The 21,647-nt window shown below is 37.4% G+C and overlaps 1 protein-coding gene across 4 annotated transcripts in view; it reads left to right on the plus strand.

The window, feature by feature from the left end:
• HMCN1 (hemicentin 1) overlaps positions 1–21,647 on the plus strand; it is a 207,033-nt gene that overhangs the window by 150,508 nt on the left and 34,878 nt on the right. For all 4 annotated transcript variants that reach the window (XM_087733811.1, XM_087733813.1, XM_087733812.1 and 1 more), the window contains 20 exons: positions 281–431; positions 1,175–1,378; positions 2,443–2,556; positions 3,532–3,719; positions 4,560–4,656; positions 7,632–7,793; positions 8,865–8,978; positions 9,111–9,313; positions 9,549–9,630; positions 9,761–9,892; positions 10,113–10,262; positions 11,701–11,860; positions 12,424–12,548; positions 14,053–14,236; positions 14,403–14,500; positions 14,897–15,175; positions 15,763–15,953; positions 17,144–17,225; positions 18,009–18,145; positions 20,780–20,921. In XM_087733811.1, coding sequence (XP_087589937.1) covers positions 281–431; positions 1,175–1,378; positions 2,443–2,556; positions 3,532–3,719; positions 4,560–4,656; positions 7,632–7,793; positions 8,865–8,978; positions 9,111–9,313; positions 9,549–9,630; positions 9,761–9,892; positions 10,113–10,262; positions 11,701–11,860; positions 12,424–12,548; positions 14,053–14,236; positions 14,403–14,500; positions 14,897–15,175; positions 15,763–15,953; positions 17,144–17,225; positions 18,009–18,145; positions 20,780–20,921 — 2,995 coding nt within the window. The remainder of the gene's footprint in view (positions 1–280; positions 432–1,174; positions 1,379–2,442; positions 2,557–3,531; positions 3,720–4,559; positions 4,657–7,631; positions 7,794–8,864; positions 8,979–9,110; positions 9,314–9,548; positions 9,631–9,760; positions 9,893–10,112; positions 10,263–11,700; positions 11,861–12,423; positions 12,549–14,052; positions 14,237–14,402; positions 14,501–14,896; positions 15,176–15,762; positions 15,954–17,143; positions 17,226–18,008; positions 18,146–20,779; positions 20,922–21,647) is intronic.

The following is a 21,647-nucleotide window of genomic DNA, read 5'->3' on the forward strand; positions in this document are numbered from 1 at the left end:
ATTTGGTGTCCTAAGCAACTGCTTTCTTTGCATAGATTGAAAGCAGGCCTTGCTGGAAGCATTAACAAAAATTGAAGGTTGTTCTGTTGGTAGTGGTACCAAAGCAGAGGAAATGCCAAAACCAAAATATGTTCTTACTCCCGGTATACTGCCTTAGGAGGATTTTGAAACAACCTGAATTTGACCAAAAGAGAGATGATATCATATTACTTCCACAAATATGGCTATTTCTAGTGTTTGTTTTGCCAGGTATTAATTTCCATGCAAAATTACATTACAGCCACTTAAACCAGATGGTCATATCATTATCCAAGCTAGTGGCCGTACTCTGCAGATTAAGGAGGCTCAAGTATCAGACACCGGTCGTTACACTTGTCTGGCATCCAACGTTGCTGGAGAAGATGAAGTGGAATTTGATGTAAATATACAAGGTAGACAAAATTCGGATAATAAAATTCTTCTGGTAGCCTCCTTGTCTAATGTTCTGGGATGTTGGAGTTCTTTATAATTTTGTATCCTTTACACCTGCTTGGTCTAATCCAATGCTTTTGTGTCTTGTGTGATTTTTATTTCATGTGTATTTTGCTCATCTTTAAGAAATACAGTATGTGATTATTCTTTCTTTCATATTTTGTGACATATGCAGCACTTCTGAAGTTGGCAGAATGACATAGTAACTCTGATCTTCCTCTAAACTACATGAAAAAGTTTTAATTTAGCTTAAACTAAGACGTCATATTTTATTTACCTGTATTCAGTCGTACTTAGAGGCCCCAGACATAAGTATCCTGTTGGCCTACGTACTGTGTGTAAATACAAGAAAACGATCATTAGTCATTTCTGAAAATTTAGACAAAATTAGAACTTGAGTAAAACCAGATAGCTTACTATTTAAGTATTATTGTTGATTAATACCCTCTGTGTTTTGTTTTCAGGTCTTCTTACACTGTTATTTATTAGTCTTCAGAAAATATACAGTAGATTGCTCAATTGTTCATTCTGATGAAAAGAACTAGAATTTTCCTGGCTAATCTAAATTGGGGGAAGGATTTAATTTAATACCCTTAATTTTTATTGCTGCTGTGTAACAATTGCAGTATCTTTTCATTTCTTGACTTTAAAACTAGCTATTTCTGCTGTAAAATTCTAACGTTTTTCCCCTCCTTGGTTGTAGTTCCCCCTCGTTTCCAAAAGCCTTATAAGGCATGGGAAGCTGGTAACATGGTAGATACAGGAAGAGGTGGAGAAAGTAAAGATGTGATTGTCGCCAATCCCCTTTCACTGTACTGTGAGACCAATGCTGTTCCTCCTCCAGTTCTTACGTGGTATAAAGATGGCTATCCTCTGCGCTCTAGTGATAAAGTACTAATATTACCAGGTGAGTATTAAAATGGCACTCTCTGACCTTAAGAAATGGTGGTAGTGCTAGCATTTATGTAGTAATAAACTTTTCCCCTTCAAAACACTGCACTAATGTTCTTTTCAGATTTCCTTGACTGGAAATGTTTTTTTCCAGTCCTTGGACTTAAGCCGTTTCCTTCTTTCATTTAAAAAGTAGTCTCTAAAATGGTGTGAATGTGACCATTTAACTTTCCTATGATGTGTTGCAAAATAAAATACAGCAATGATACCTTCCCTCTGGTGTGTTCCTGATTTATGTCCTTATTAAGTTTTGCTTTGGCAAAATCATAATTGGAGTAGAAAAGCCTCTTAAACAGGGAATGAGACGTGGAAATAATGTTTCCAGCAGAAAAACGGCCATGAGCTTTTACTTAACCTCATATGGGAAAGGGAAAGAGGTGGTTATAACGCTGAGAGTACAAAAAGGGAGCATTTCTGTGCAGAGGATGGTTTGGGATGGCATGTGTGTAAAGGAGGGCAGTGGTGGGGATAATGTCTTTTTGTCTACCTATTGCTCATCTGCTGGCAGACCAATGACAACCACTCCCAAAATGTATTCCTAATATGCCCTCTCTTTCTGAAGTTATTTATGTGGCTATGCCTTAAATGAGGAAGAGAGTGAAAAGTAAAAATAGTATGTACCTATAAGCTTCAGAAGTGAATTTTTTCAGTTTGCAACAGCTTTACCAGAATATTATGTGCTTATATTTCCTTTTGCCTATTAGTTCTCTGTCACCTTGTTGAGAAATATTTCTATTTTTGATTGAAGATGAATGTCTGGCTGCATATTGCTGAAGAACGTTATTCCTTTCTGTGGAATTAATTACTCTTTTCTAAGATTTCAGTGTGAACATTGCTGAATTCCAAGTATCTGTAAGTAGAAAAAGTAGCTAGGAAATAAAAGTCTTTAGTTACTTATAATTCAGAACAAATGCTGACCATTCATAAATTTGCTTGCTCAGGTCTCTAGTGAAATGTGGTGTGGAAATGATGGAAACTGCTTGATGCTGCATTTAAATCTTGAATGCATTTTCCTTCCAGGGGGGCGAGTGTTGCAGATTCCACGCGCACAGGCTGAAGATGCCGGGAGATACATGTGTGTGGCGGTAAACGAAGCTGGGGAGGATTCCATTCATTACGATGTCCGTGTGCTCTGTGAGCTTTCCAGCTTTCCTTTTTCTTTTTAATGACAAAAAAGAGTTCTGTGGAAACTGATGAAGCATTAGAGTTCAGGTTTACTTAATGTTTTTGAAGTTTATGAATTTTGTGTATTTGCAAACTATGAAATTAATGTGTTTATATAAGGTGCTAGAGTTTTGTAGAAATAAACAGAATTGCATGCAAATAGTGTTAATGTTATTAGTTCAGTATGTTTTTAGGTTGTCATTATAGGAACTCGATTGTGTTATCCCTCTCGCACTTCACCAGAAAGAAAAGTGTATCCAGGTTTTATCAGGGTATCTCTTGTTCCCTATCCAGTTTCCAGTTCAAAATTCTGACCTACTAGACTTTTCTCTCTCCTTATTTTGGTCATCATTTTCTAAAATACCTGCAAAACTCCCAAAGGCATGAGGGAATTGATGAGTTAGATCAACCATTGAATGCCTGCAGAGTCCATTTTGTATGATCTGTTTGCAAACATTGTACAGAAAGCTTCTGTATGCTGCTTGCATTGTCTGTTGATGTACTCAAGGTTTTTGCCTTGGGAAATGCTTATTTTTTTATCTCTATTTCTGTATCTACCACTGAAAACATTGATTTATTGTTAGGAAGAGGGCTTGCCTTGAAAATCCTGTTTTGTTCTGGCAGCAAAGAACATCATGGACTAGCTGGAAAATGAGTTTTCACCTCTTATTTATGGCTGCTGTGAATAAGCATACTTCTACAGTCCCTTGAGTTATACTGATTTGTTCCAGCTGAACTACTCTTGGGATTTTATTACCTTTCACTGTATTCACTGAAGATTTCACTACTTTCTTACAAAAACCCAGTCTAAAAGATTGGTGGGCAATCTTAAAAAAAACCAAACAACCAAAAAAAAACCTAAGCAAAAAAACCCACAAAAAACCAACACAAAACACTGGGAGATGCTAAGTCACGGTATTCTTATCATGTTTTGCTCTTTTGTAGTACCACCATCCATCAGTGGAGCTGATGGTGATTTGCCTGAAGAAGTCACTGTGCTTGTGAACAAGGTTGCAGTGATGGACTGTGTTGCAAGCGGCAGCCCTTCTCCAAGTATCACCTGGCAAAAGGATGGCCACTTCCTAGCAGAAGACAACAAACACACATTTTTGTCCAGTGGAAGGAGGTTACAGGTAGCTCATAGTGAATAACTGATTTTTAGCATTGCAAACATAAGCTGTGTATAAAGACAAAACTGTTTAGATTTGCTGAGTATGAGATTCTGACTTTTTTTTTTTCCTACAAGGTGCTGCAAACCTAAGGAGTTTTTGTCCCTTGTCCCTGTCCCTCAGCTGCTTCTTTCCACTCCTGTGCAGTTCCCTCAGTTGTGCTGACACAACTGTTTGTGGGGTCATACTGTGAACCGCATCAGTGAAATCACTTGGTTTAAAATAATGTTGATTTTTGTGGAGAACAACTTCTTGTCAGTTTTGTCCAAGTTTCTCTAACAGAGTTTAATTATTGCAAAATCCACTTTTTTTTTTGTAATGTAAAGAAAATAGTGAATTCTGAAGACCCCCCCCCAATGGATGATGCTGGATGAAACTGTTAAAACAGTTAGAGGGCTGGGCTTAATTCTCTCCATTTTCATAGCATGATCTAAGAATACAAGAAAATATAAAAACCATATAGAACGTTAAGATTTTTATTTCAAATATTTTATGAATAGTTGTTTTGTTATTCAATTTGAATGAATTTAATGTGAAAGATACTATGTTGACTTTTCTGGAGGTTTGACATGCACAGGTTTGCATAACAGATTCTGAAAGGAGTAGCATCAGTCGAAGTTTCTCAGATTGGCTTCTTCATAACACTGCAAAGGGATTAGCAAAAAACCAAATCAAACTAAAAAAACCTGCAGACTTGCAGGCCCCGAAGACCTTGGGGTCTTTGGGGAGGCATCAAAACTTGATGCTTGAAGAGTAAGTTGTCTTATATATTTGTTCAACAACAATCTTGTTTCTTTTTCTTAGATTTTGAATTCCGAAATAACAGATACTGGCAGGTATGTCTGCATTGTGGAAAACATAGGTGGAAGTGCCAAAAAGTATTTTAACCTAAATGTTCATGGTAAGTACAATAATCCATGATTTTCTGGTTGTCTTCTTTCAAATGTTAGTTTAGCTTCAATGTGTTAATTTTAACACAGTGCTTAAGCACATACATTAGCTTTATGCATCTAAGTTGTCTTATTGGGTGTAATGGAGATTCTGACGTACTAGGAATCAAGTATAAGTTTAAAGTACCTTGGCAAAACATAGCTTGTGATACCTCATGGCTTCAGCTCTTTATATGTATTCCATGTAGGTAGAAATTATTTTTGAGGGAGCCTTGTGTAGTCGCTATGTGTGTATATTGTGTAGGTGTTGCTAAGCCCTGAAATCATGAATTACAAACTGATAACAGAGATATGGCATTGTAAAAGCTTACTTTTTTTTTTTTTTTTAATTTCTCCATAAGATTCCTTTCAGTTCTTTTTTTTGTTGTTGTTGTTGAGTTAAAATAGGATTAAAATAAATTTAGGACTTTGGCATCACAAGCCTAAAACAAATACAATCAAGAAATTAAGACATTTTCCATTATTTTAAAAAACAGTCTCTCCACCACCTTCCCTTACCTCTCCTGATAGTTTCAGAAAATCAGGATATTTCTAATTAACATTTCAGAGTTAACCTTAACTTCTCCCTTTATTTCTGCCCACTCTTCCTCCCACCACTTTCAGCTTTTTATTCTGAACTAACAATCAAATAAGCGTTACTCCCACAACATCATCTGCACAATTACATGTTAAAACCTACCAAGGAATACTGGCAGCTACATCTTTATCTATTTTCACAGTACGATTTGGAGACTTACATCACAGTCTTCTACATATGATCAGTATCCTTTTTCACATTACATACTAGAAAGAAGACAAGTGCTGGCTTCTCTCTCTCACTTAAATACAGTACCAGCATCCAAGGAATTTGATGATTTAGGTTATTACATACAGAAGAAATAAATTTTTTTCTCATTCACACATGCAGCAAATTTACATACTAAATGAAACAAATTTATAGTGCCTTTTTCTACTCAGTAATACAATTAGCCAAAACCAGTGTTGTCATGGGAAGAATTTGCCCTGGAGTCATTCTCTGAGAAGTTATTTTCTTTCAGTGGAGTCTATCCAGATTTCCTGATGTTTGAGATTTTTTAAAAATCAAAATATTTTGCTTTTCTTGACATTTCTGTTTTAATTTAAACGTCTTGTCTTCAAAATATTTGTTTATAATGACTATAGTCTAATACTATTATTTTAAAAGAAATATTTGCATGAAGCTTCAATTCTAGCTCAATAGTATTACCAATTTAGGTCTATTAATCTCTGAATGTGGTTTTATTTGAAAAATTAGACTATAGCTGTTCAGGAGAGGACCACCCAGGGTGAAGCACTGATGAAAATGCATTATCAATAAGCAGCATGATCTTTGTTTCATCAGTGTCAAAAAAAGGTTATTTTCCAGCATTTTTGTCTGTTTCTAATGGAACCACTTTCATAAATTTAAATAAAATATTAAAGATGTTGCTCTTTAATAAGTTAAAAAATTTACTTCTTGCCTCAAAGGTGAGTAATAAAACAAAAATAAAACCTTCTAAAACACTGAAAATAAGCATCCATTTTAAAAATCTCAACCTCTAACCTTAATACATAATAAATAGGTAATTTTCACACTGAATACAAAAATTGAGCCCCTTACTGCATCTGTATGCAGATTACCTCTGGTACATTTGTGAGTGACTTGCACATGCCATGAAGCTTGCAGAATTTGAAATGTACCATTTATATAGTTTAAGCAAAATTCATTAAAAGATAGCTCAGATTTGGCCCTGTATATTTAATTGCTCACTATTTTGCACTGCCAATAATCACATCTGTGGGAAAGTAACTGTAAAAGTAAATAAATATAAATAACTATGAAATGTCATCAGATCAGAATTCTCCATTTATTCTAGTGAACCATTTTACACTCATTATCAGGGAAATAACCTTCAGTTATTCCAAGCTGAAAAATATGGACTGAATTCAGCCATTTACATTGACTTCTCTTGTTTCTGCAGTGCCACAGAGGAGCAATAAACTTGGCTTAATGACTGTTTTGTGTCATTCAAGTGACAGAAAGCAGCTGGAGTATTTCTGGTGGATATGGTCCAAAATACTTTAACATTTCTGTCTTTGAAGAAGAGGATTCCATGTGTTCTCTGGAATGATTTTTTCCACCCAACAGAGCCAAGAACATGCTTTTGCTTTCCTCTTAAGTGTTTTATATATCCACACTGCAAAAACATGGAAACTAAAACTTGGGTTTTATTAAAAGGAAGAGATTTACAGTTATTTCATTTTAAATAGTTCTTGTAGAAAAGTCAAATGTCAAAACATTCTTGTGTTTAAAAATATTGAGACTCGTAAGCTTAAAAATGCACCCCTTAGAGCAGTGCTTGCGTGCCAGAATTTTAAACTGCTTAGCTCACTATTAAACAACAGGTTTGTCTGGTTAACTTCTGAACTGTATCAGAAGGAATCATTTTTTTGTTCTCTATAATGAGAAAATGGACCATTTCAGAAAGAATAGGAGCAATACAATATCAGGAACAAATTATACCTAGTCATTCTACATATCCCGACAAGGTAAATTTAATCTGTCCTGCCTTACATAGCAAGTGTCCTATGAGTACAGTGTTTTAAAATTGATAGTGCGTTAGTCAGAAACCACAGGTTCTCTTATAGGTTAATTAGCCTTCCCAAGTCTCAAGCACAGAAGGACTGCAGATGAAACCATTGAAATTTTTGTGAATTATAAGAAGAGGAATGACCAGTAGATTGGCTTCAGTCATATTTCCAGATACATCCAAAAAGCAGCGGATCCATTCATAGGATCTGAAAGATTTTTGCAACTTGACCCTTTGGCAAAACTCAGCACTTCAGCTTTGTTTTAGTAAATCAGGATCTTGTAGAATATTGTTCGCTGGTGCTACGGTAGGTGCTATTAATGTATTTCTCTCTGCAGTTCCTCCAAGTGTTGTTGGTACTAATCCTGAGAATTTGACTGTGGTGGTGAATAACTTCATCTCTCTGACTTGTGAGGTCACTGGCTTTCCACCTCCTGATCTCAGCTGGCTCAAGAATGGGAAACCTATCAGTTCGAATACCAACACTTTTATTGTGCCTGGTGAGGAATCTCAGCTATTTCTACAGCCTTTGGACTCAACTTCTGTCTGTTTTGCCTTGATAAGGGCAATGACCATTATTTATGAAGCCAGTATATCCTTAGTATTGCTCCAGTGAGTAGACAAGACGCTTGGCCTACTGTGTTTAATAATTTCTTGGCTGTTGGGTGGGTTCACTTTTAAAGAAAACTAGCTCAGACTGAAAGCACTGAAATAAACTATGTGGAAAAGACTAGAGGACAAGTCACATAACAGAGGTGCCCTGAAACAGGTGTGGATTAAAGTTGAGTCACTTTGGCTCACCTGTCAGAGAAATGATGAGAAATTGTGATGGAGGCTAAGTTAAATTCTGATGGCTTGGATGACAAAAAGTAAAAACCTTCCCATTGACTTCAGTGTGAAACTGGATTAACCATGCTGAACTCTCAGGAAGAAATCCTTGTATTTGAAGGTTGTCTTAACCATTCGAAACTTCTCACTCAATAAGGTCCCTGAGTGTCTGTCTCATTTCTGCCTCTGCTGTTTATTTTCAGCCCAAGGTATCAACTGCAGATCACTTGCTGTGGTGCTCAGTCCTGTCTTGCTGGTATTATGTGTCTGGGGGCTGTGTTACAGCACAGGCTAAAGCATAGACATGGAAATTGCTTAATGGCAGTAGAGGTGCCTGTGCAGATTTGTAATGTAGGCACAGGCAATAAGTAGCTTCATGAATGGAGACGGGTGAGACTGGGGAATGAAGAATGGGACAGTGACAGAGTTAAGTGGAAAAGGCAGAGTTATGTTAGGAGACAGCAGTTAGCAGCTACAAAAGAAACAGGTCTAAAAGGAGTATCTGTGGTCCAAACTTATAATTAACAGCACTAATGAATTTTACCCTAAAATTTTAGTTTTCTTGGCTGGATTTTTTTTTTTTAATGATTAATGAACTTAAAAAGCAATGGCAATGCAGTGCTTTTTTGAATCTGAGGTTAATTTAGTGCCTGTGCTTAGTCTGGACTTGCAATTTTAAAATAGCATTTGAGATTGATACAATAACCACAGAATAAATCTCAAGCCTTCTCTATTTACTTCAGGTGCTCGTACTCTGCAGATTCCCCGAGCCAAACTACGAGATGATGGTGAATATATTTGTATTGCCAGAAACCAAGCTGGGGAAAGTCAGAAGAAGAGTTTCCTAACTGTTCTGGGTTTGTTTTTTAATATTTTCTGAAATGATATCTATTGCTTTGAAAATGCAGTATTTTGTATTTATTTTTATAAGGTCGTTTCCTGTCCTCTCACAAAACAAAGGCAGAAATAACTCTGAGCTTCTTCTGCAGTGCCCCCAAGCATCAAAGACCATAGTGGAACCTCACTGACAGTGCTGAATGCGAGAGTGGGCACCCCAGTGATGTTAGAGTGTGAATCCAATGCTATTCCACCACCAGTCATCACCTGGTACAAGAACAGGCACATAATTTCAGAGTCTGCAAATGTGGAGATCTTAGCAGATGGGCAAACGTTACGAATCAAGGGTGCAGAGGTAGGCCAGACTTGTGGGATGCTGCATCTGCTGCTATTCTGCTGCTGTTAAGCAATTATTTTGCTCTTTATTGGTGTATTCTGCTAGCTGTACGTAGGAGATTTATTTGCTGGAGGCCTTTCATTCTGTGAAAAGGACCTTGAGTTGGCAGAGGGAAAGGCTGTTAATATATCTGAACCGTAGCATTAAAATAAGACTCCATAATAAGTTTTGTTTTAATTTATTTTTATTTTAGGTTTCTGACACAGGCCAATATGTGTGCAAAGCCATAAATATTGCAGGGCAAGATGATAAAAATTTCCATCTTAATGTTTATGGTGAGCATACTCTGCATGATCTGCAGTAGTTATTATAATACCATTGACATTGTAGAGTAGACAATTCAAAATCATTTTACGAAAAGATTTGGTAACCAAACCATTCTTATTGCTTCCATTCAATTTATAGTGCCACCAAATATAGAAGGCCCTGAACAAGAGTCAGTCAATGAAACTATCGGTAATCCTGTTACCTTTATGTGTGATGCTACTGGAATTCCTTCACCAACATTAGTGTGGCTTAAGAATGGAAAACCAATAGGTAACATTCTCTCACACTCTTTTCTGCTCTTTTTTTCCCCTTTGGGGCATCACTGTGCTATTAGCTGTCTATTTTTTGTTTCTTCTTCATCTGTCTCTAGACAGACGCTTATGTTAACTAATTGGAATCTTTGTTTTGAAATTTTGATGGAAAAATTTCTCAAGATGCGTTTGCTCTCTGTGGCCTGGTTTGACATGACTACTTGTTTACATATTTTCAGAAAACTCTGATTCTCTTGAAGTTCATATTTTATCTGGTGGAAACAAGCTTCAGATTGCTCGCTCTCAGCTTCCAGACAGTGGGACCTACACATGTATTGCCTCAAATATAGAGGGAAAAGCTCAGAAAAGTTATGTGCTTTCCGTTCAAGGTAAGACATGAGAGTGCAGTGAGCAGAACTGGTTGATAATTGGTTGAGTATGATACTATGTCTGTCCTAGAGACACTGAGATAATATAAACGTGTAGAAAAGTGGAGAATTCGGACCATTATTTCTGTCATCTGCAACCAGTGGGGAAAAATGGTTGGAGGATTATATACTGTTAGTCAGAAATTTGCATGAAAAAGAATATTCTTAACCTCTGATTGTAGGAGAACTTGCAAGCAATCAGGAAGGCTGTGTGTGTTTGTTGCTGATCACATCCTTCCTCCTGCTGAACACTGAAGCTATGTTGGCTGATTGTGTGGAGCACCACACATATATGGATTCAGAAGCAGTGATACCTGTTGCCTTTTTTGCCATAGCAAATAGGAGGAGATAGCAAAGAAATACTGGCAGAATTTCCTTATGACCCACCCCCCACCCCCCGCCTCATTCAAATGAGAAACCCTAATTTGTTATGGAATTGTCTCCTGCCTTGCTGCGCATCACCCTTACATTGCAACTATCTCTGTGTTCCTCTGCTCCTAGTGACTCACCCCCATTAATTGTGCTAGTTCCCTCCTGTGTCTGATAACACATGTGTTGTATAGCATCTCCGGCTTTCTGCCATCGTTCCTTTCCATGCCAGCAGTTGCTGGTTGAGGAAGAAGAGGCAGCATCAGCTGTGAGCTGAATGTGCTGGCACATCATGCGTGATAGCTGTCCATCAGCAGGCCAAACAGAACTAGTAACTGTTCGTCATAGTGATCGTTCTTTGGGGGTGCTGGTTTTTTTGTGTGTCCCTGCCTGCCAGCCGTTTTTTTCCCCAAGTTTATGAATTGAAGTTTATGAATATCAAGCTGCTTGTTTGATCGAGTGTTGACTGAAATAGCTTGGAATGCTCGAAACTTACTGGTGGGACTGACAGTCTTGACTTGATGGGGATAGCATGACTGTCATCCTTGTTCTTTAGGAGAACAGGCTAAAAATGGCGACTGGTTAGGATGGAGTGTGTGTCTGTTAACAGGAATATGATGGTCTTGATGCATTAGAGCATTTGACTGCAGTAAGCATATGCTCAAGAGTTAAACAGGCATGTCGTTGCAGTGCATTGTGATGTTCAATGAAATGGGATTTTGTCATAATATTATTGTACATGTTAGCATTGTTTGAGCAGATAACTGTAGATATTAAATATAATGGCAAAGAGACATGTTTTTTATAATTTTGTAAATTAGCTGTTTTAAGGAATGATTAAAATGGCTTTGAATTTATCTTTGCAGAACCTCCTCTAGAAACAGTATAATCATATACTTTCTAAACTAGATTTGAATGGAGGTACTGCAATAAATGCTAGTACTCATGAGCTACTGCAGTGTAACTTTTTATAGTTTAGATTATGTTTCTTGCTGATGAATCTTCTCTTCCCTCCATCATGCATTTCCAGTTCCTCCTAATATTGTTGGTTCTGAAATGCCTAGTGAGGTCAGTGTCCTCCTGGGAGAAAGCATCCAGCTTGTCTGCAGTGCCAATGGAGTGCCCAAGCCTGTTATGCAATGGCTTAAAGATGGAAAAACAGTTGCCAGTGACGATTTACAAAGAATAAGGCAAGCAAAAATAAGCAACCACTGCATTCTTATATAATTTTAAACCTCGTAGGGCCCTAAAGAGGGGGCATAAAAGAGGGCTCTAAGGAAGGAGTGTAAAGAGGGCCTGAGTCTTAGCTTAGCCAGATTAAGAACATCATCTCCCTCTAGCTTTTTTAAATCTAATATACTTTGTTACTACTTTGATTTTTTTAAAAATTTTATTGTTTTTGTACAGAGATAAGTGTATGATATCTATTTCTTTCTCAGTTAATAAGTTCCATTAAGTGCCTTTGGAGGGGAAAGATCTGAGACATGGAAGCATTTTACTCTTGATGCTTTTCATTATGGGTTCTTCAAAAGCCTGGTTGGAATTGCATCCTAATACAAGGTTAAACAGGACTTCTCCAGGAAAAACTTCCTAGCCTATCTCTAATAATAATATTTTGCAAAAATAATGGTTCTCTTGCCGAATTCCCAAGACGGATGGGGTAGTTGATTTAAATGTACAAAACTGACTGTTTATTTGCCAGGTCATAGGAATAAGTAAACAAACTCATCATGTTTTATGACCTTCCTTGTAGAGTAACTCCAGATGGCAGCACATTAAACATTTTCAGAGCTCTCAGTTCTGATACAGGAAAATACACTTGTGTGGCTACTAATCCTGCAGGAGAGGAAGACCGAATTTTCAACTTGAATGTATATGGTGAGTTTTCACAGATGTGAAACTGAAATCTGGTCCATAATCCTATCTTTGTAAGCACTCCCAAGAGAGGGACAAGAAATGAATGCCAGTCTTCAGGGTAATACTACATGCATGTGTTTCTAATTTCATGTACTGTAGATATCACCGTATATTACACAGGATGTTCTGTCAATGACAAAACAATTGAAATTGCTGGTAAATGTGTTTTGGGATAAACAGAAATTAATTCCTTTGTATTTCATAATAGAGGAATTCTGCTTGCAGTGATCTTTTTTTCTTGTAAAGAAAGATACACTTGAGGCTGATTTAGTATGATACTGATTTTTTTGTTGTATTAGTTTATCTTCACTAATTCCAGTCAAAGTACATCAGCTAAAACCAGAGTAGTACGGTAGGGAGCTAATAGTTAAAGGTCCCTAGAGTTTAAAAGAAAAATGGTAGAGTTTTGAATGAAATTCTTCTCTTGCACAATTTGACATACAGAAGATAGTGAGCATAGGTCGTCTTTAGCAGTGTAGAGAGTGGACATTTTAATTTGTGAAAAATGTGATCATGAAGTACAATGACCAGTGTGAAGAGTTCCGCATAGGCAGCGATTCACAGTGGTGTAAGTGTCCGTCCCAGTTATACAGAGACTCACAATCAATTGGAATACGAGCAGAGTGGCAAGAGATGACCTTTGATATAATAAATAACAATACTGAATGACCACATCAGATCTTTTTGGGACAGAATGGCACTACATAACAGTGGAGACTTTTTTGGTCAGTTTGTATTGGTTGAGGTTCAAGCAATAACCAACAACCAACTTAAATGGTCTTATCTATGCAACTGTCATGATGCATGATAGGATCTTAAGTCAGCCAGAGCTTGGAGCTGCGTGTGGCTGGGCCTTCTTTATATAGTGAGTCCCCTATTGCCCCCAAGACCAGGGCTTTCAAACTAACATATAAAACCAGAAAGCCCAAAAAGCAGTTCTGTTAGAATAATCATCCAGAAATACTCAACTTTGCATTTTGAAATTTTCTATGTTTATAAATTAAGTCAGCATATACATCTAGAAGTTAATAAACTAACTTTCCTCTTGCATGATTCTAGCTTTCACTTTATTTAAGATTTATTTAAGTAGGTAAGTTTGAGTGGCAGCAAACTGCCAAGTCCCATCTGGCCCTTAGGTGGTTCAGCCCATCCCCGCTAAGGCTTGACCACTTGCTCCTTCCTGCATTGTCATTCTCTCCCCATAAGCTTCCCTCGTTTGCCACAGCCTGACAAGTCAGAGATCATTTTACTATCATTCTAAAGTGCATCTGATTTTAAATATGTAAATGGATATTTATTAGTGCTCAATATTATTGTTAGAGGATTTACTGTTTAAAAAAATGGGGATCTTCTCATTTAATTGCCTATGGGGCATTAGATGCAGGATTTCCTGCAACATAACACATGTGGAATAATTTTAAGAGCCAGTTATAATATCTTCCTTTTCAACATTTGCAAAATGTAGTTCCTCCAACAATAGCCAATGATAAAGATGAACCAGAGGACCTCACTGCCCTTTTGGACACCTCCCTCAATATTGAATGTACTGCTACTGGAACCCCACCACCACAGATAAACTGGCTAAAGAATGGCCTTCCTCTGTCTGTCTCCTCCCAAATCAGGTTGCTGTCAGCTGGGCAAATTCTCAGGTTGGTTTTCATCTATATTAACTAGCTGAGTTTTCTGTTCTCTTTTGCTATATCAGCATAATTCTGCTAGTATTTTTGGAAGCAAGAATAAAATTTGATCCAAACCGTGCCATAATAAAGATAATGTATTACATTTACTGCTTGCTTAAAATGGTTTTCTTTTTAGACTTGCCCGAGTGCAGATATCTGATACTGGTGTGTACACTTGCGTAGCATCTAACAGGGCCGGAGTGGACAACAAACATTACAACCTTCAAGTTTTTGGTGAGTTTCTCTGAAATGATTATGTGAAGAATATTATTTCTTACTTTCTTAAACCTAATATTCAGTTTTCTTTTTCACCAACACAAAGTTGCAGACAGCCACAAGTATATCTTACATAGGTAGTCATTAGGGAAACATTAATTTTTCAATGTGATGTTTTTTTTAATGGAAAGTTTTTTAACCCTAGAGGAGTCCTTACTTGAATTGGCACCCATAATGTGTCACAGGTTTTTTAGAGAGAATAATAATATATAATTTCTAAGTGAATTTTAACACGTGCTAAACATGAATGTAAGTGGGAAAATCCAAAAGGGTAGCTGCATTCCAGCCTCTTGTATATGCAGAATTAACATCTGGGTTGTACTCTGTATGAATCAGATCTTTGTTTCGTGGCAGTACCACCAAGCTTGGATAACGCAGGAGGAACAGAGGATGTGACTGTAGTAAAAGGCAGTTCAGCTTCGATGAAGTGTCTTACTGATGGCACTCCTGCCCCAACTATGTCCTGGTTTAAAAATGGACATCCTTTAAGCCTCGGAGCTCACCTGACGTCAAGTAACCAAGGAATGGTCCTTCATTTTGTAAAAGCAGAGATTGGTGACACAGGCAAATACACTTGTGTAGCATCCAATGAAGCTGGAGATACCAGCAAGCACTTTTCACTAAAAGTGCTGGGTAAGTGTTAACCTTCCAGTTGAACAAAATGCAAGCAGTAAATTAGTATCTGCTCTGGACAACAACTGAAAAAATGTCTAGGGATAAGGAGTATTTTCAAGAAACATTTGCTGTGATAAATGAGAGAAATAAGGAAATGGAAGATAACTAAAGATGTATGAGTGTAATATACTATATATTTTTTTCCCCGTTTCTCAAGTACTGAAATATGCTATAATTAATAATAAACTAATTTACAAAGTAATTTGGTTTAAATTAATAACTTTGGTTAGTAGGAATTCAGCTTGACAGAATGATAGCATAGCTGAAGGTACAACAGCTAAAGGGCTAATAAATATATTCACTGATATTATATAATATTTTTTACTTGGGAGTATGAAAACATTTTCTAACTAATAATTCCAACTCAAGGTATGCAAATTAACAGACAGAGGCAGATGGAAGTTATAGATACTCAGCGAATTCATGACACAGTCAGAAATAATACTAACGTAGACTAATTCTACAGACTCTAACCACAAGGCTGTGTATCAGGTTTTCTAGGCTTTTTGAGTCAATAAAGAACTCGAATGTTTTTCTTTCCACAGAGCCGCCTCACATCAATGGTTCAGATCAACCAGAAGAGCTCTCTGTCATCATTAACAACCCTCTTGAACTTCTCTGCATCTCTTCTGGCATTCCAGTCCCCAAAATCTCATGGATGAAGGATGGGCGCCCACTTCTGCAAAATGATAATGTTCACATCCTAAGAGAAGCCCTTCGAATAACCAGTGCTCAGGTAAAGTATTTGTTTCAAAATAGGCTCAGTTTTGCAAACCCTAGAGGAGTGCGCAGAACTGCCTGCTAATAGGACCATCCTAAGAGATGTCCTAAAAAGCCTCTATAAAATTATCCACCTGCATTTGTGGTTGGAGAATATATTTTTCAAGCCTTGCCTTGGAGTTTCCTGTACAGAACAAGTAGTAGTATTATAGGTTGAGAGTGCTCAAGCACTTCTGCCTCTTCTGAGCATTATTACTTCAAGTTCATTTCAGAGTTATTTTAATATTTTTATTTATTGGTGCGTCTCGTTACAAAGCAGAACAATGAATGCTAGGGACTCGTCTTTTTCTGGATTTATTTCTGGTTTTAGTCTGTGTCTGTAATCTGTTGTTCGTTTCCTGCCTATTTGACTCTTGTTACTCTCTCTTGCTTTTCTTCTTTTTATAGTTTTATAGTTCCTCCTCAGCCTTTCTTCTTTTTCCATTAGCTCGGATTTTCCTAATATCCATTTGCTTCTCACATGTATAAGCCATAGATTACAGAGAAAAGCTGCATTTGCAGTGATCTGTGTGCAAGTTAAGAAAAAATAAATAAAGACAATAGAAAGACTTTCAGATTAATTCAGACAATAAAAGTCCAGGGAAATATAACCTTTAAAAACCTGCACCAATAAACTAAGGCTGTATGCAGCTATGGACAGCCAGACTGAAGTTCACCAAACAGAAGTGGGACAGGTCTCGGGTCTGATTGCTGCTCATTGTGTTTGTAAAGCAAACACTTCTTGGCTTTACAATGAAGCCTTTATGGGAAGGAGAAAGCATAAAGATATCAATGAGCATGCGTGCACAAAAAGATTTCCTTAGTACTCAGAACTGACCCTTTCTTAGATGGCTACCTATAACCAGTTCTGTCTTTATTGATTACCTGTATCACAAAGCATCACAAAGAGAAGAGTTCTTGCTGGAGGCACATTATCCAGAGAGATTTTAGGGGGTCCTGCAACTCCTAAGCCATCTCTGTACAATCCCACCATGGTAAAATAAAGACGTTTTCAAGACCTTTATTAATTTATTTTCAGAAATTCCTTATCTACTGTGTGTTTAAGTGCTGCCTGTTATATGTTGCCGTCAATATTTGTATTTCACAGTTTTTCTCAATTGTTCCCATATTCTGAGGTTTCTACTGAAGTTGTTTGTGTGTTTCTAGGTGGAGGACACAGGAAGATACACGTGTTTGGCATCTAGCCCAGCAGGAGATGATGATAAGGAATATTTAGTAAGAGTGCATGGTAAGTTTAATTTAGGAAAAAAAATTATTCCTTCCAACTGTAAACTACTAAGGTATCTCATTTAACACGTTACATATTACTAAAGAAGAAATATTATGTGTTTTGGGAAAGTGATATTATACCATATGGTTATAATTAACATTTCTGAATAAGGGTAACTATTCTGAACACGACACACAATTAAAAGGGAAAGTTCCACCTGATGCAACTGATTTCTGTTATAATTCCAAGTCTTATATTTTGAATACCTAGGAAGGTTATAGATATCAGTATTCAGCTGTATTGAGTTTATTGTGCTTACTGAAAAAGGATGTGAAGTATACTGATATCTATGATCGTCTTAGTTTTTCAGTAGAAAAAGGTAAGAAATGTATTTAGAAGTGAATACATAACACGTAATGACAGTAAAGTCATGGGACTTCTGCAGTTCTCCAGTATGCCTCGAGTTTATTCTTGAAGATTATAGCTCCCATGTTTATTGATGAACAGTTTACGGAACTTTGGTGATCTCTGCTCCATCTGGCTTAAATGCTGGTACTCTCACTGAGAATGGACTTCAAATTCATTTCTGTCACAGTAGTTTCCAGTGCGTTGACTTAAGAAACAAGTTCACCAGTAAAAATGTGATATATTTAACACAGGTATTGAAACGTAGAACTAATTAATGATACTGTGGCTTTGCATTTATTTTAAACTTAAGAAATAAATTGGCAATTTTCAATTAATAATTTTAACAGTAGCTCATATGTGTGGTGTTTATTTTTTTCTTAATTTTTGTAACAGTTCCTCCTAACATTGCTGGTACCAGTGGTCCACAGGACCTCACCGTGTTGCAGAACAGACAAGTTATACTGGAATGCAAGTCAGATGCTGTGCCACCTCCAGCAATCTCATGGCTTAAAAATGGAGAACTCTTAGAGGTATAGCGGTTACATTATTTGTACTAGCCTTTTGCTCCCTTTATTTTTTACACACAGTGCTTGAGGTTTCTTATTCTGCTCACTTGCCCCTTCAGTGCAGTCCAAGTTATGGTGCCTTGAATTCAAGAGAAGCTGAGTAGTCCCAGTACAAATATAGTTAGTCCTAAATGAGTACCTGAAGCTAGCAAGCATGTGAAGTGGCCATCCCGCTGTTACTTGTTCTTTTTTCCTTTAGGGGGATCCCTTGCTCCTCCTGGATCCTCTGAACAATGCTAGAAGCCTTCGGTATACTCCTGAATGGCTTCCCAGGAAAGGTAGCTGAGAAAAGACTACACTATATATTTCCTTTGGGTATATTATGCATCCTCATATTCTAGTAGCATTTAGAAAGGAATCAAAATTCTTAACGCTGGAGAAAAAAAAAAAAAAAAAAGAAAATGGGTTGCTAATCACCACAGTTTTGTATCAAATGCATCTTTTTCACTCAGAATTCCATGTAGTGTCATGTTAAGGCATCGAGTCTTTGCTGGTTGAGAGACAACTAGCAAGATGAGGGTGGTTTATACAGAAAGAATTTTTTACTTCCCATCCTCATCCTTGGGATCCCTCAGAAACCAGGTGCTTTCCAACTGAACAATTTAAGTTCAGTTCTTAATTGAACTTAATTGATAATTTTCCCTCAATTGATCTTTATTCATTAATAAAGAGGAAACAAATTCAGCTTATGAACTGTGTCTCCCTTAACTGTAGTCCGTCAGTAGTCTTCACCTGAAGTTCTGCTTATTTGCTTTCCTTCTGACATGTTATTCCTCAGACTTTTTCTCCATTGTAAATTTAGAAGAATGAAATATTAGTGGAAGAAGTAAGAATATGATGGGCGATTATATCTTACTAAGTGCTGCTAGGGAATGTTAACTTGAATGTAGCACAAGAACTGGCTAGAAAGAAGTTTAACAGAAACACTCTTCTGCTGAATGGTTAATTCTTTAATTGGGTAGTGATTTATTTTTTTTTTTTTTATGAAAGCAAGATTGGGCAAGGCTTGGAAGTTAAGTATGTGAGTGCTTTTTGCCTCAGTCTTCCTTGGAAAGCTTGTGTTTTAAAAGCAGTACTTAATGAAAATAAACCACAAAAATAAGCCATTGTTACAAATATTCACCAGAAAACAAAGAATAGAGGAACACTATGATAGACATATGTATTCAGCTGATAACTTTTGTCTCCTCTTGCCTCATGAATCAATGTTAGTATGTGAGGGCTTGGTTGGTCAATCCCCTGCCTTTTGATTTATAATAGAGTAGGGAATTTCTCTCTCCTCCAACACTAAATTTAAGTTATAAATTTAGTTCAGATATGGCACTCTTAATTTGTCACATGTACTTTAAGTAGCAGACTTAGGTTTATTCATTCTGTTCTCTACCATCCTTTTCATTCTTCAGCTTAGTTTATATAAACATATACTCCAGATATCAGGAAAACATTAGTGTCCTCCTGAATGCCTGGTTGCTTTCTCAACCTCAAAGAAATGTAATAGCCTACTAATACTAAGCAGCTGGGAAAGAACTCTCCTTGAGTATGGAAAGAGAGGTGCTCTGTGGTATATCATTCTCCTTATCTTGGAAAAATTGAGGTTTCACGGTGACAAGAGAGGATTGGAGAAAGTCAGGTTTTCAGGTTGCAGTGTTATTTCAATTTAAATCATCACTGCATTTTATGAAACAGCCTTGTGGTGGAGGGTGTCATTCCTCCTGGTTTTGTTGTCTTCCACTGTGCAGATTTTGAGGTCTACTCTAGACCTCTATATGCTTAATGATGTAGTTGTGCAGCACCACCATTTTTGGTAGCCGAACTATAGAAAGATCTAACCTCTAGAGCTTTGGAGTTCTTGCACTCTTCATTGATTTGGAAATGCACCTCGAGTGTTAAGAAGAGTAGGTAGGAGCGTCTTGACCTAATCTGGCTTTATTTAAACACTAAAAGAATTGCTGAATTTGTATTTTTTCAAAGATGGGTTTTCTGACCTACCTTGAGTAGAGCACAAGGATTAAATGATAGCTTCGTTGCCTGTCTTTTGTAATCTACCTGCTTCTGTGTTTAGAAACCATAGCACAGGCTGTGTACTCAACAGGAAATACCAATCACCCAAAATCTGGCTGTGAATCATTTCACCTGTGAGGCTTCAGCACTGTTGTTTATTCTGCCCTGGTAGACTTGTTGAGTTGGTGCCTAGTATGAGGCCTGCATACTAGGCTGCTAGTGCAGAGAAGTGCAGAACCAGAGGAGTTTCACCTATCTGTTGTAGTTGCTATTCTCGGATCTTCTAGCCAAAAGAGCAGATGGGAATGTCAGCTTCCAATTTAATCCGAAGTGTGGGTAGCACATACTAGAAAAGGTTGAGTTTCTGTTCTTTTTCTACTGTTTTTTGTCCAGTAAGGTTTTTGAACACTTGTAGTTGATATTACTGTCAGTGATTCGTGCAGATCTGATCCAGACTGGTTGTGGTAAAAAAGCTTTGACTTCAAATGGCTACTTAGCAGGTGCTCTAGAGGCACTGTAGACCTGCAAAGCTCTTTATTTTCATAAAGAGAACAACAGTAAAGTTAAATCTGTCAAACTCTCTCTCTTTCCCCTTAGGGAACTCCTCGAGTTCGAATCCTATCCAATGGGCGATATCTGCAGATCAATAATGCTGACCTCAGCGATACAGCAAGCTATACATGTGTGGCAAGTAATATCGCAGGAAAAATGACCAGGGAGTTCGTGCTGACAGTACATGGTAAAATCATGGAATCCAGTCTTGTGAATTTTGGTCTTTGTATGGTATCTCTGCAGGAGTTCAAATGGCAAGAAAGAAGCATTAGTCGTCTCTTTCTAGCCAAGTGTTGGCCACTTAGGCTGTGTCTAAACTGTGGGACCATGTGTACCACCACCTGAGTCCACAGCTGTCCCTCACACTAAAGGACCTGTTGGGGACTCACCAGGGCTCCCTCTCCATCCATCTGTGCTTTCTGCTGATGGAGGATGCTGTGCATCTAGCCATCATCCTGATATGGAGTCAGGATACATCCAGAATGAATGCCCAAATCCAGGACTGAGAAATGCTCTTGGACAAATTTGGAAAAATTCTTAAAAGCATTTGACTGGCGCCTTGGGGTACTAGGTTTCATCGCTGGCTTGGCCACCAGTTTTGCAAGTTACTTGAAAACTATGGCTCCTTCTCTGCAGCTGTAAGCAGGAGATAGTAGGAAGATAGAGCTTGAAGAGCCCTATCCATCTTGATACCTGTCCTGTACTGCCATAGGCCTGAAGTTCATTTTAAACCTATTTATTTTCTTACATCTAGTCTGATGAAAAACTGTTCTATTCTCACACTCAGATGATGATAAGGAACTTTTTTACTATTTCTATTCTGTTCACAACCCAGTAATATGTACCTGCATTACACTGTGCCCCCGCTAATTACTGTCCTTACTGGTCCACTTAAAATTCTTTTTTCTCCTTA

Source organism: Nipponia nippon, unplaced genomic scaffold, assembly GCF_047370975.1.
Source record: "Nipponia nippon isolate SJK-2023a ecotype South Korea unplaced genomic scaffold, ASM4737097v1 scaffold_5, whole genome shotgun sequence".
Taxonomy (NCBI): Eukaryota; Metazoa; Chordata; class Aves; order Pelecaniformes; family Threskiornithidae; genus Nipponia; species Nipponia nippon.